This window comes from Sturnira hondurensis, unplaced genomic scaffold (genome assembly GCF_014824575.4).
Source record: "Sturnira hondurensis isolate 20B ecotype Veracruz unplaced genomic scaffold, ASM1482457v3 Scaffold0008948, whole genome shotgun sequence".
In the NCBI taxonomy this organism is placed as follows: domain Eukaryota; kingdom Metazoa; phylum Chordata; class Mammalia; order Chiroptera; family Phyllostomidae; genus Sturnira; species Sturnira hondurensis.
The window spans coordinates 1,157,133-1,170,075 of record NW_028081579.1 but is presented as its reverse complement, the minus strand read 5'-3'; the positions used below and the strand labels follow the sequence as shown (position 1 = coordinate 1,170,075).

At 33.5% G+C, this 12,943-nt stretch overlaps 1 protein-coding gene across 1 annotated transcript in view; it reads left to right on the top strand.

The window, feature by feature from the left end:
* Positions 1-12,943, top strand: part of MIA2 (MIA SH3 domain ER export factor 2) — a 116,946-nt gene that overhangs the window by 71,502 nt on the left and 32,501 nt on the right. Inside the window, 6 exon segments of the mRNA XM_037056398.1 lie at positions 2,390-2,491; positions 3,668-3,728; positions 4,626-4,661; positions 7,644-7,711; positions 8,852-8,934; positions 10,574-10,702. Coding sequence (XP_036912293.1) covers positions 2,390-2,491; positions 3,668-3,728; positions 4,626-4,661; positions 7,644-7,711; positions 8,852-8,934; positions 10,574-10,702 — 479 coding nt within the window.

Below are 12,943 nucleotides of genomic sequence, written 5' to 3'. Positions count from 1 at the left end.
GCAAATTATTGCTAATTAAACTTTCTAATATTGCAAGCTAGGTCAGGGAATCTTGGTGGACATCATATTAATTGCACTGTACTCTTTAACTCCATCTCTGATATATGTGAAACTAATCCCTTTCTCCTGTGTAAATTTCTCCTGACAAACTGTTCCTTGTCTCAGTAAGTGGTAGTGTTATTTGCTGAGTTGCTCATGGCAGCTAATCAAGACATCCGTAACTTCTCTTTTTTATATCCCATATTCACACTGTCTCCAAATTCTATCAGTTTTTTTGATAGACTCTGATTCTGATTAGCCTGAATCTGATTACTCTTACCACCTCCTGTACTGCTCTGATCCAGGCCATCATAGGTTAGGATCTGGTTTGTTGCAGCAGCATCATGAATGGTATCTCCTTTCATATTCTTAATTTCTGCTCTCATTTCAGCAGAAATGAGACCGTTCTAAAACAAGCAATGAATGTTGTTAACTCTCTTGCTTAGAACCTCCAGGGGCCTTCATATCACACTCAGCTTTAACCCAAAAGCTTTATCATGATCTATAAGCTCTGGCCCCTGGTTGCCTCTTTAATTGCAGCTTATTTATTTTCTTTTTCTCTCACTGTATTATAGCCACACTGGCCTTTTCGACGATCTTTAGCATGCTAAGCACATTTGTACCTCAGGGCCTTTTGAACGTAAAAAGAGTTGTTTCAGGTAGAAGAAATACTTTTGAGTGTGTCTTTTGGGCAAAAATGTGATTGATTATAGTGTAGAATTTTAGGGAGTAGCATTTAAAATTTCAAAGAAAAATTTCTGTGATACTCCAAGCAAGGATGAGAAGCTGAATGAAGTTCTAGCTGTAAGTGTGTTGTTCACACTGTGATTTCATTCATTCATTAGTTTGAAATGCTTTTTATCATCGCATGAGAACATGCTTATTGATTTTAGAGAGAGGGGATGGGATGGGAAGAGAGAGACTGAGAAACACTGATGCAAGAGAGAAGCATAGGTTGGCTGCCTCTCATGCATCCTCACCAGGGACTGAACCTGTAACTGAGGCAGGTGCCCTGACTGGGAATGGAGCCCATGGCTCTGGTTTATGGGATGGTGCTCCAACCAACTGAGCCACAGAGGCCAGGGCCTTTGAATTTCCAAAATATTTTATAGTCCATTCTTACATTTAAATTAAAATATTCACTATTCAAATTCAATGAATTATGATGCTGGTTGTTCTTCAGAATCAATACCAAGTTGATGGTTGGTACTAGTGAAATGTTAAATTAAAATATTTGTCTGCATACAGTGTGATTTATGAGGACACAAGCTGTGTTTATCTACACCACCGTCCTGACTGAATGCCCAAAGAGGGGTGTCAAAGAATTTCTGGCCATTTTTAATTTGCAGTCTATAAAAACACTTTTCTTTAGTCTTTGAACCAGTTAACACTTTTATGATTTCCATAAGGCAGTGACTTCTCTTCTAACACCTATAGACAATTGACCTGGGGGTTGTTTCCTGGTAAGCAATAGGTAATTTGTGTAGCATATAAAACGTTTATAGTTGCCTTGTGGAATTTCTTCAGTTGTTTATCATGTTTATTCCCAAAGTTCATGAACTAGAGCCATCCATAGTTAGGACTCCACATGTGTGTTCCTGTGATGTTCAGTATTTCTTGAGGGACCAGTGTTATTAATGATACTATGTGAGCCAACTTGGAATGTAGTATAATGGAGTCATGGCTTGTTAGCTCTGTGCCTTGGTTTTGTTATTTAGTTTCTCTGTGCTTCATTTTTTTAAAAATAGTAACCAAATATAGTTGTTGTTGTTGTAATTAAATAAAATAATACATGTAAAGGTCCAAGAACAGTTTCTGGCACATACTAATAGCTTAGTAAGTTAGGTATTACTATTAAAAAAACTAGAAGTAGTAGGCAGAACTACTGCTACTTTCACTTACTTTGGGTTCTTTTTTTCTGTGAGCTGGCCGGGAAGACTAATCACTATTTTACAAGTTAACAACCAACTTAAAAATCACTGAAACAATTAGTTAGTTGCTGATTAAATGTAATGCTTCTTTATGTAAGAAATCTTGATAAATAAGAGTCATAATAATTTTCATTAATATTTATCATGATACTTATATTTTTATGATGAATTCTTGTTGAAAACTCTTGAAACTTTTTATTAATAGTACTGTTATTAGACAAGATGCTTTGTAATTTGAGTTTGTAATAAGTTTTGTGCTAAGAATATTTACATAAGTACTTTGTTTTTCTTGTATGTTATGTTTTAGTGGGATTATGCTCATTGCTTTATGGAAAGTACCAGTTGTAATATAATTAAAGAGATATAATTGGTTATTTTATGACATAGGGTGTCAAGAAATAAAACATTTTTGTTTTAAGGAAATTAACAGTAGAAGAAAACTACCGGTTAGAGAAAGAGGAAAAACTATCCAAAGTAGATGAAAAGATCAGCCATGCAGCTGAAGAGCTGGAGACCTATAGGTAGGTATTAAATATATTTTACCCCTTTTTTTTGAGGTGAGGAAAGTATCCAAAAGCCCAATACCAGAAAAAATAATATAGCAGTAACAATAAAAAATAAAGCAATGTAGTTTTGTTTCCTTATTTTCATTTAAATGTCTTGCTGTTATGCAACTATACAGAAATTATAAAAAGGAAAAATGTTTTTTTCTTTCAGTATATGAGATTTTTTTTATTTTTTAAAGTTTTTTTTATTGCTCAACTGAGGATATTTATTGATTTTAGAGAGAGGAAAAGAGAGAGAGAGACAGAAAGAGAAAGGGACAGGCAGACATTGAGACATCGATTGGTTGCCTTTCATATGCTCCCTGACCTGGGATTGAACCCAAACCTGGGTATGTGCCCTGACTGAGAATTCAACCTGCAATCTTTCTGGTGTATGGTACAATGCTCTCACCAACTGAGCCACCTGGCCAGGGCAGTATTTGAGATTTTAAATCTCTCAAATTAGTTGTATTTGAATGTGGGCAATCCTACTTTATTTTAATGTCAAGAAAACTATGAGTAGCCATTAATTTCAAAGTCTTTTCTCTCTGGTACAAAAGGGGGAGAATGTATACAGTATTAATGAATTCAAGAATTATGCCACAAAAAGAAGAGTGAGCCACAGTTACAGTTCAGAAGAAATGTTAATAAGACAGTATGTCTATCAGCAATATACCAAATAGTTGTGATACTTCATTTTATATTAGGAAGTATAAGCTTGAGTTTATTGGAAAGAAGGAGTTATCTTGTTAGTCTTATAAGGTAACAAGTAACACTTTATTTTGCCCAGGTCATTAATTTCTCAGAATTCTATTAAGATTACAGACATCTGAGTAAGTCTTCGAAGGTCATGCTTCTTATAAATAAAAATGAACCAATGTATCATATAAATCTTTGCATGACCTTTGGTTTAGGTAAACCCAAGTGGCAGTACTTTTAAAGCTTTATTTTAAAATAAAGGTTATACTTCAGAGAAGTTATACTTCAGGAAAAGTTATACTTCAGAATCTCTTAAAGGTATTAACGTATGGAGTTCTGAACTTTTTTTACATGAAACAAAGCATTCTAGATGCTTTCATATTTTCAGTAAAGAGTGTGTTCTATCATTTCTTAGTATATATTAATAGTAGAATGATTATTTCTTCCCGGTAGAAAACGAGCCAAAGATCTTGAAGAAGAACTGGAGAGAACCGTTCGTTCTTACCAAGGACAGGTATGTGTGTGTATGTATTTATAACTTAAAATAATTTTGATTTGTTTTGAATTGGTATCTGTTTTGATGCAGGAATGTAGTTACTTGACTAGTCGTACACCTTTCTTGAGGTTTTGCATGTGGTTTGGGGCTTTTCTAGGGAACCAGAAGTTCTGGGATATGAGATCTTAAAGTTGCCATGTCCTCTACTTACATGGTGGGGCAAAAGTAGGTTTGCAGTTGTTTGTATGGAAAATGACATGCAGATTATGACTATTATAACAGCTTCCTTAACGGTGTTTTCAATTTTATTTTTGTTTTTTATTTTTAATTTTTTTAGAGGGAAAGGGAGGGAAAAGAGGAGGGAGAGAAACATTGATGTGATAGAGAAGCATCAATTAGCTACCTTTAGTATGCACCCGAACAGGGGTCAGAGGGTGGGGGGTAGGACAAAACCTGCAACCTAGGCATGTGCCCCCAAGAGAAATCAAACTGGTGACCTTTCAGCTTTGCAGGATGATGCCCAACCAACTGAGCCACACTCGCTGGGGCTTAACTCTGTGTTTTGCATACTCGCAGCTGTAAACCTACTTCTGCTTTACCTTGTATGTCAGCATTGGGGTCTTATATTCAGTCCAACTAGTGTTCCTTAAATTAGCAACTCATATTATAGTTGGTTATTGCATAAAATAGAAATTTACTAGACATAAAGTTTAGTTGTCTTTACATGCAGTTTTGTTTAAAAGTATAATAGAGTAGATCATATGTATATGAAAATTTGCTTTAAAATGTTACTTTCAGAGATGCTTGAGTTATTTTGGGTTTATGAGTTGTGTACTGAATCATAGTGGTAGATGTGTGTGTTTTTTACATAAGAAAAGTAGTTATAAATAATATTGTAATGATTTTCTTTTTCAGGTTATTTCTCATGAAAAAAAAGCACATGATAATTGGGTAAGTTAAATTCTCTTAGGTTCTTTTATCCAGTTGTTCTTTTTCCTAATTTAAGAGCGAAGTGTAAAAAGGTAGCATTTAAAAAATCATGTTCTGGTGGGATTAGAAAAAAATAAATAAAAAATCATTTTCTTTTACTATGTTCCTTATGAACTAAATACTTTGTTATGGCACAGTTATTCACAAAATCTGATTTTCCTTCTGTTCTTTGAACTCACGCTTCTTTGCAAGGAGTTTCTGTTCTCCGGGGGAGGTATTGTAATCTTCATGGCTATGTTGTTTTAGGACACTGGATTGCCACTAATTACTGTGGACAAATTACTTAGCATTCTCTGGGCCTGTTTACTCATCTGTAAAACAAATGATCGGACTGAATGATATCTAAAGCCTGATCTCATTCTAAAAATCTGAAAATTCTAGTATCTGATTCTCAGAGTTGAATTACAGGGTACACACTAAGAAAAAACCATCATGAGAAATGTCGTGTCAGTCTTCCAGAGGAACTGTGTGAGGAGATCATAAGGATGCAGATTTTGACTAGTAATAAGAACGGTCCCTCTAACGTGTAGAATTGTTGTAAGAGCCAGCCTTTGGAGGACTTGTCCCTGGGAGTCTTTGAGGGGAGACAGTTTGCACAGTGGGTAAACACCCAGGGTTTGGACTCATCCTGTCTCTTTTGGCATCCCGGTTCCCTCACCTACTGCCAGATAGAGATATCATTAGTACTTATTTCAGAGTTATTGTAATGATTAAATAAGATAATTCATGCAAGGCCATTAGCCATGTGCCTGACACATAGTGAGTAAGCCCCTGGTGATTGTTAACTGCTTTTACCACTGTTGTTATACCGAAGCTTACAGAGATACTTTTTAGGCATGGATGTTTCTTCGAGTGGAGACTCTAGCTTAATTGGTAGGAAATTAGTTATGTTGCATGTTTATGTCCTTCCCAGCCCTAAGATTTGGTATGTTCTGTATGGAGAGTTTAAGTGAAGATTTATTATTGAGTTAAGCTAGACTTTAGTGTTCGCCAGTCCTCACCACTTTCTAAATATTCAGATGCTAATTTTTCTTGAAGACAGATAGGAATTGATGTTTATTAATACTCTCATGTTCTAGGCACTGTACCTAAAGGCATTTTACATGTAAATACATATAGAATGCTGTTTCCTCAGTTAATCCACAAAATAACTCTGTAACTAGGTATTATAATTCAAGTTTTGCAAATGAGGAAACAGCAGAATGTCACATTGATTGGAGAGTCAAGAGTCCAATTGGAGATTGAAATTTTGACCTTTTAGATTCTAAATCTTGTACTCTTTCTGTTACTTTATATTGAATTTCTTAAGTAAATAACTACATTGACTTAAGCTAAAATATTCAGGAAATAATTGTCTCAAAACAAAGATATATTTCAGATTTTATAAAAATATGTACTCAAAAGTGAAGACTATATAGAAAATTAAAAAGAAGTAATCAGCAGTATTGCTTTCATTTATCCCATACTTTTTTGAATACATCTACACATAAAAACACATATATGTGTTTTAAAAAATGGAATCTTGCCCCAGCTGATGTAGCTCAGTGGATTGAGTGCGGGTCTGAGAACCAAAGGATCACGGTTCAGTTTCCAGCCAGGGCACATATACCTAGGTTGCAGGCCAGTTCCTACCAGGGGATGCACGAGAGGCAACCATATATTGATATTTCTCTCCCTCTCTCCTTCCCTTCCCCTCTAAAGATAAATAAATAAAATCTTAAAAAAGTAAAATCTTAAGGGTAAATATGTTCCATTGTGTAGGAAATATTTAAAAGTAATATCGGTTCTGCATTGTTAAAAGTTAAATAAATTAATATTTTATTAACTAAAATTGTTATGGTATAGTGTTCTTTTTTGTTAGTATAAATTGATTATATGGTTATGTATTAGAAAAAGATTTACCTATGGAATCTTTTTGATAGTGGTGCTAAACTATGCTTAAGGTATGTTTTCTGTGGATATTTACATAATTTATTCTTTGACCAGTTAAAGTCAATTCTCACATGTACTTCACGATTTTAAGTGAAGACGTTGATAATTATGTTCTTTTACTTGTAAAAAAATATGGTTATAGACTGAGTTAATTTACCCGCCTTTGTATGGTAGACACGGTTACCCTAGGATTGACTTGGTTGGGCAGGTGTGGTGTTTCTCCTACCGCTGCCTCTCGTCTGCAGAGCCCACAGAGTGACTGGGAAACACGCAGTAATCCATTCAAGTTTAACCTTTGACCACACTTCTGGGAATAGTACATGTTCTTCTATTTATCATAAGTGCAGCTTTGTGTTTTACAATACATATTCTGATTTTCTAACCTTTTATTAAGTAAAAGTATCACTATTTATATTGTAAATATTTATATTTACAATATAAAAATGTAAAAAGACTGTGAGAATATTATGTGTCCAGTGCTGTGTACTTAATAGATACGCAGTGTGCTGTGATCATACTCAGACATTTTAACAAAATGGCCCATGCCAGTATGCTGTGAAATTATTTTTGACCTTTATGGTTTCACACAATTACAGTGGTTTTCCAGAGATGCTCACCTTGTTCCATGGCCAGGGCTGCCCTGCGTAGTGATCCTGATTCTCCATTTCCATCACCCTAAGTGTGGAGCCTCTGGCAGTCCTCTTGTCATGCTTTTGGATATTTGTAACAGCAGATAATGTTAATCCTTGACTTTATATTAGATAACAGCATTTATTGGCAAGTATATGATTGAACCCCAGCCTTAGCGTCATGCTTTCAGGTTACATGAACCTTATTCCCTTTTAAAATTATTCCTGAAATTAAAACTTTTAACATTGAATTTACTGAAATAGATACTTAAGTGACTGTGATATTTGTATATTTGTATGCCATTACTGAGATATTTATATAATGTATTTTTCATGTTAAGTTTGTATAAACATATGCTTAACATGTATTGTTTTCTTTAAGTTGGCGGCTCGGACCTCTGAAAGAAACCTCAATGATTTAAGGAAAGAAAATTCTTACCTCAGACAGAAGTAAGTATCTTAGTGATAGTACTTTAAAAACTTTATTCTTAATTGTTATTTTATTAATTAGTTAATACTCTATAAGGATAAACAAGAAAACTTGCAGTGAATTCAGCATATCTAATGGTAAAATTTATTAGTTTTATTAGGAGTTACTAGAGTTTTGTTTGAAACATTTGTTTTAGGTCACTAACAGAGAAAGAAACTGTTCATAGATTCTTTTATAAAAAAGGTGTAACAAAACGTAAACCAGATAGGCAGAGGGAGGTTACATGAGAGAGAGAAAGGATGACTGTCTACGCTAAAAGATCAGCGTATCAGCTCTTTTAATGGATAAATGGATGGAATAAATGTTTATTATTTCTCTTATCCTTTGGTTTTAATGTATTGGGTAGCATTACTTTACAATATAAAAATGAAAAGGAGAATAAAAGTGTACACTGTTCAGTCAAAGGTAATAGTTTTCCAATGAGGATTGTAATAGTCTTCCTAGAGTGTTATAATTTCTTGCCAGAATGTACTGTTAACATTTCCCAATATTCGTTTTAGTCTTTTTGCTTGCTTTTTATACTCAGAAATTGAAATCAAATGAATAAATGTTTTATTTCAGATTTGATTGTCAAGAAGTAGAAATAAGATTCTTTTAAAATGTCACATTTCTAAGATAAAGAATTTAGGAGTTAATTGGGTTCTAGTTTTATGTTATGGTTGGAATCCTATGGGTAACATTACAGTGGAAAGCATTCATGACTCAAAGCGAGGAGCTCTTGTGTTTGAATTCTGGCAATTTAATTTTGAATAAATCATTCAAACTTCTAGCCTTAGTTTCTTTAGTTGAAAAATGATAGTTTTTAAAAAAAATTTTTTAAAAATTTAAATAGTTCATTTTTTATTGTACTTTTCCCATTAACATTTGAAAAACAGTAGTTTTGAACTGGTTGACCTTGGAAGATCATTCTGTTTCTAAAATTTGGGTTTTGTGATACTGTATTCTTCTATAGTCTGATTTTGAAGAAAAAGCAAAACAATTTCAAATGCATATGTTGATAAAGTGAAGAGTAGCTTATATTTGATACTGACATTTTTCTCGAAATGTGGGTTTTCTTCTTGTGGATGAGTAACTTAGAGATATTTGTTCTTTATTTGCAGATTAACTGAAACAGAGCTTAAATATGAACTTTTAGAAAAAGATCCTTATGCACTTGATGTTCCAAATACAGCATTTGGCAGAGGTAGTTTTTTTAACCCCTTATTTAAGAATACATATGTATTTATATATATATTATATACAATTTATGTTAGTGTAAATTGAATACTATTATTTGTAAGTATTTTAGATTTGGAGCTAGGGTTCTAATCTAGGTTCTCTCACAATTTCTTAAGTTTCTGAATTTTGTTTTCTTAGCAGTGATATAAATACTTGCTGCCTCTCTTTCTCGGTAGGATTTTGTACAATGATGTATATTTAGTACCTTAAGCTCTTTGAAAGGCAAAGTGTGGTATTCATTAATTATTTTTTTGGAGAATGAATGGGTAATGATTACCTAAGTAGAGTAGCATTGTGACTGTTTACATATTAACCATTTTTTGGTATTTGTATGAATTATAAAAATGGGAATTAAAACTTTTTAATTACTTAAAATATTCATTAAAGGTGGGAAAACCTGGGTAACCTGAATTTTGATTGCTTTAATACCCTCAAGAGAGGCACAGTTCTTTAGAAGATGTATTTACTCTTTTTGTCCGTTCATTAATGAGTTAGCAACTTTAATGATCTCATACTATTCCTAATAGCTTAAAATTTTCAAAATACTTTTGGTTGACATGAAATTAAGTTTCTGAGGCAATGAAAATAAACCATCTTTATATAGATAGAATCCTGTTAAAGTCTTTGAAAAGTTATAAAATAATTTTGAGAGTCCAGTTTCATTAAAATGAAAATGTATTTGTATATTTTGAAAGTAGCAGATTATTATGAATTTCAAATAGTAACAAAGTCAGGAGTAGGAGGAATTATACAGAAAGAATTTTTGTCTGAAATTAATTAATGCAGTAGTCTCAGGGGAGAGTAAATAATGCTTTGATCTTTTGTTGTAACTTTGATCATTTGTATATTATATAAATTACATAATAAAATTTATTATGTTTTAAAAGTATTATTTTGGTGGTATTTAAGTTTGTTTGTTTTTTGCTACTGGTTTTTCATCTTTTGAAGCATAACCATTATTTGAAAATGGTAAAGTTTGTAAAATGATAGGGCTCTTTGGTTATATGGTTTATAGGTAAAGTGACAACTTTTTAATGAATTAGTATGTGTAAATTGGCTTTTCACTGGCCATGAACCAAGTAATTTCTGATTCTTTAGAATATTTTGTGTTTATGTCTCCTACTTTTCAAAATTTCAAACTTCACTCAAATAATTCATGGCACAACAAAGGCTCTCTGGCCTGATGTAAACTGAGCCCTTCCATGTTACAACCCTTACCAGCTGAAATACTGAGAAGCATACTGCCATTAAAAACAAAAATGAAACAAACTTCATGCTCCCCAAATCTTCTGTAACTCCAAAATATCACCAGTATTCTTTGCTTAATATTGTATGGTTATTTTATTTGTGAGTATTAATTATCAAGAGGATAATGTTTTTATTGACTACAATGTACACTTGGTGAACAGATTTTGTGGAATACAGAGTTCCGTTATTTAATTCTAACCCGTGTTAACAAAACCCAAGGCATAGTCAGTGTTCGGGACATGGGTTGAACTTAAATTGGCAAGAGGATGACCTGATGATAATTGTTGATTGGATTCTAATTTGTAGGGTAGCTAACTGAAACTATGAATTTAAACATGCTGTTTTAATTATTCCAGAGCATTCCCCATATGGCCCCTCACCATTGGGTCGACCTTCATCTGAAACGAGAGCTTTTCTCTCCCCTCCACCTTTGTTGGAGGGTCCACTCAGATTCTCACCTTTGCTTCCAGGGGGAGGAGGAAGAGGTATATTGTTTAAACATCTTTATTACTCTAGATTCTTCCTTTATATTTTCATCTCAACTTTTCTTTAAAAACAATCTTTAAAACAATTCTTTGGAAACTGCAGGCATTCCTTGCACTTATTGTGGGTTACTTTTGTTTGGAAAAGGAGCTCTGTGACATCTAAATTTAATATATTTTTCTTTTAGTGATTGTGTTATAAACAATACATTTTGGTCAAGCAATTAATGCAAATCTTTTAAAATCATTTTTGATATCTTAAAAACTATATATTACATAATATAAAACTTTAAAAGAATACATAAAATAACAATATAACCTAGCATTGTATTTCAATGAAACATCATTAGAATGTAGAATTTTAAAAAAATTTTTTGCTTATTATCATGGTCTTTTTATCAAAGAAAATCAAAGCGAAAGAACCTTTATTTTAGTGTTGAGGGATTCAGAATTCCTCTTTTGTACTCAGTTTTAATGGGAACCTTAAAAGAGATCTAAAAAACCAGCCTAAGATTCTCTGCCTTGTTATTTCTTTATGTATTTTTGAGAATTTCTGGAGTTATTTCAAGCCCCTAAGTATTAGTTGTTGGTCTTTCTGCATTTACCTAATCAGCATTCACTCAGGTTTTACCCTATGTACCTGGAATATTCCTCTTTTATTTTTTACAGATTTTGTTTGTTTATTTTTTATAGAGAAGGGGTGGGAGGGACAAAAGGAGGCAGAGAAACAGCAGTGTTAGAAACATCGGTATGTGCCTCTCGAACATGCCCTGTCATGGGGCTGAACCTGCAACTCGGGAGTGTGCCCTGACTGGGAATCGAACTCGTGGTTTTTTGCTTTGTGGGGCAATACTCCAACCAGTCAGGGCTGGAATGATCTTTTGATCTCTCTTTTGATCTCTCATCATACTTTGTTCTCTTTGTCAAGTTGCTTTAAAAATTTCCCTTGAATTTTGGCAAATTTGAAAGATGAGAGCCCTCTATCTTCCAAAATCAGAACTCTTAGGTTTTTAGCCCCAAGTCTCTGTTTTATTGGAGCTGATAGAATTCTTCACCAGTGTCGTGTTGTCCCCATTCCCCACTTTTTGTCGGTGATTTTAGCAAACTGAGTGTGAGGTGGGACCAGAAAATACTGAGACCACACAAAAACTAAACCCACCATAGGAAAGCTCTAATATTCATGTTTTAATGAATATTAGATACTATTCATCGATACTAGTCATCAAAAAGTAGCATCTCAGAGAGTCTGTGTACTTCCCTGCTGAAACTTTTAAGTATATTTGGATCTCTTTTTTGGAATTGCCTTCAAGAATATGAAAAAAATATTTCTTTATGTTCATGAGATATTCTCTCTTAGCCCATCTCTTATTTACATTCTCTTTCCCCATCCTCGTTTTGCTACACTTAGCATTGGTCCTTCCTAGTCCCACAGCAGGTTGGGCCCACAGCCTGTACTTGCATTGGCTTTGAACTGAGAGCTCCTGTGGAAATAGATTGAGTAGCAGATTGACGCTTGGAGCCCCAAAAGAGCTTTGCTTTAAGCACTCTGAGGCAGGGACTCATTTTGAAATTCATGTGTGTGCTGAAAGGGTCCTCAATCCATTTCCCCCCAATTTTTTGCCTTGACCTAGAGTAAGAAATACATTTATATCATGTTATATTATTCATCAATATATATGTAATTGAAACCAGTTCCATGGAATAGTACTTACTACTATTTTCCATGCTATCTGGTACTTTCTATTCAGTTCTATTCCATTTCATTAAAAAAGAATAGTGGTTAAGATTCAATTAATTTCATGCACCAAAATGGGTTGCGGCCAGCAGTCTCAAAAACAGTGCCCTAGAAATAAGGGTATGATTGGCCGGATGCAAATGTGAGTCACCTTAAGTTGAATGATATAAGTCAAGGATTGCTTGTAGTCATTCGAATATTTGGAATAAGAGTAAAAAAACTACCTTTGATTTCTCCTCTCCTATTTAAATTACTTTCCTCTCCTTTTTAATTACTTTCAAGATGTAATGTATTTGCATTATTTGCAAGGGTGTTTTACTATTTGTTAGAAAATCCACAGAAGAATTGAAAGTGCAATTGTACAGCATATATCCTGGTTACCCACATAAACAAACAACAATTTAAAATAAATAAACAAACAAGTAAGCAAGCTATAGAGGTCTTAGGTAAGTAATCAACAGGTCTTAAAAGAGTTGCTTTGGACTAAACGTTTCTATGACCCACCAAAG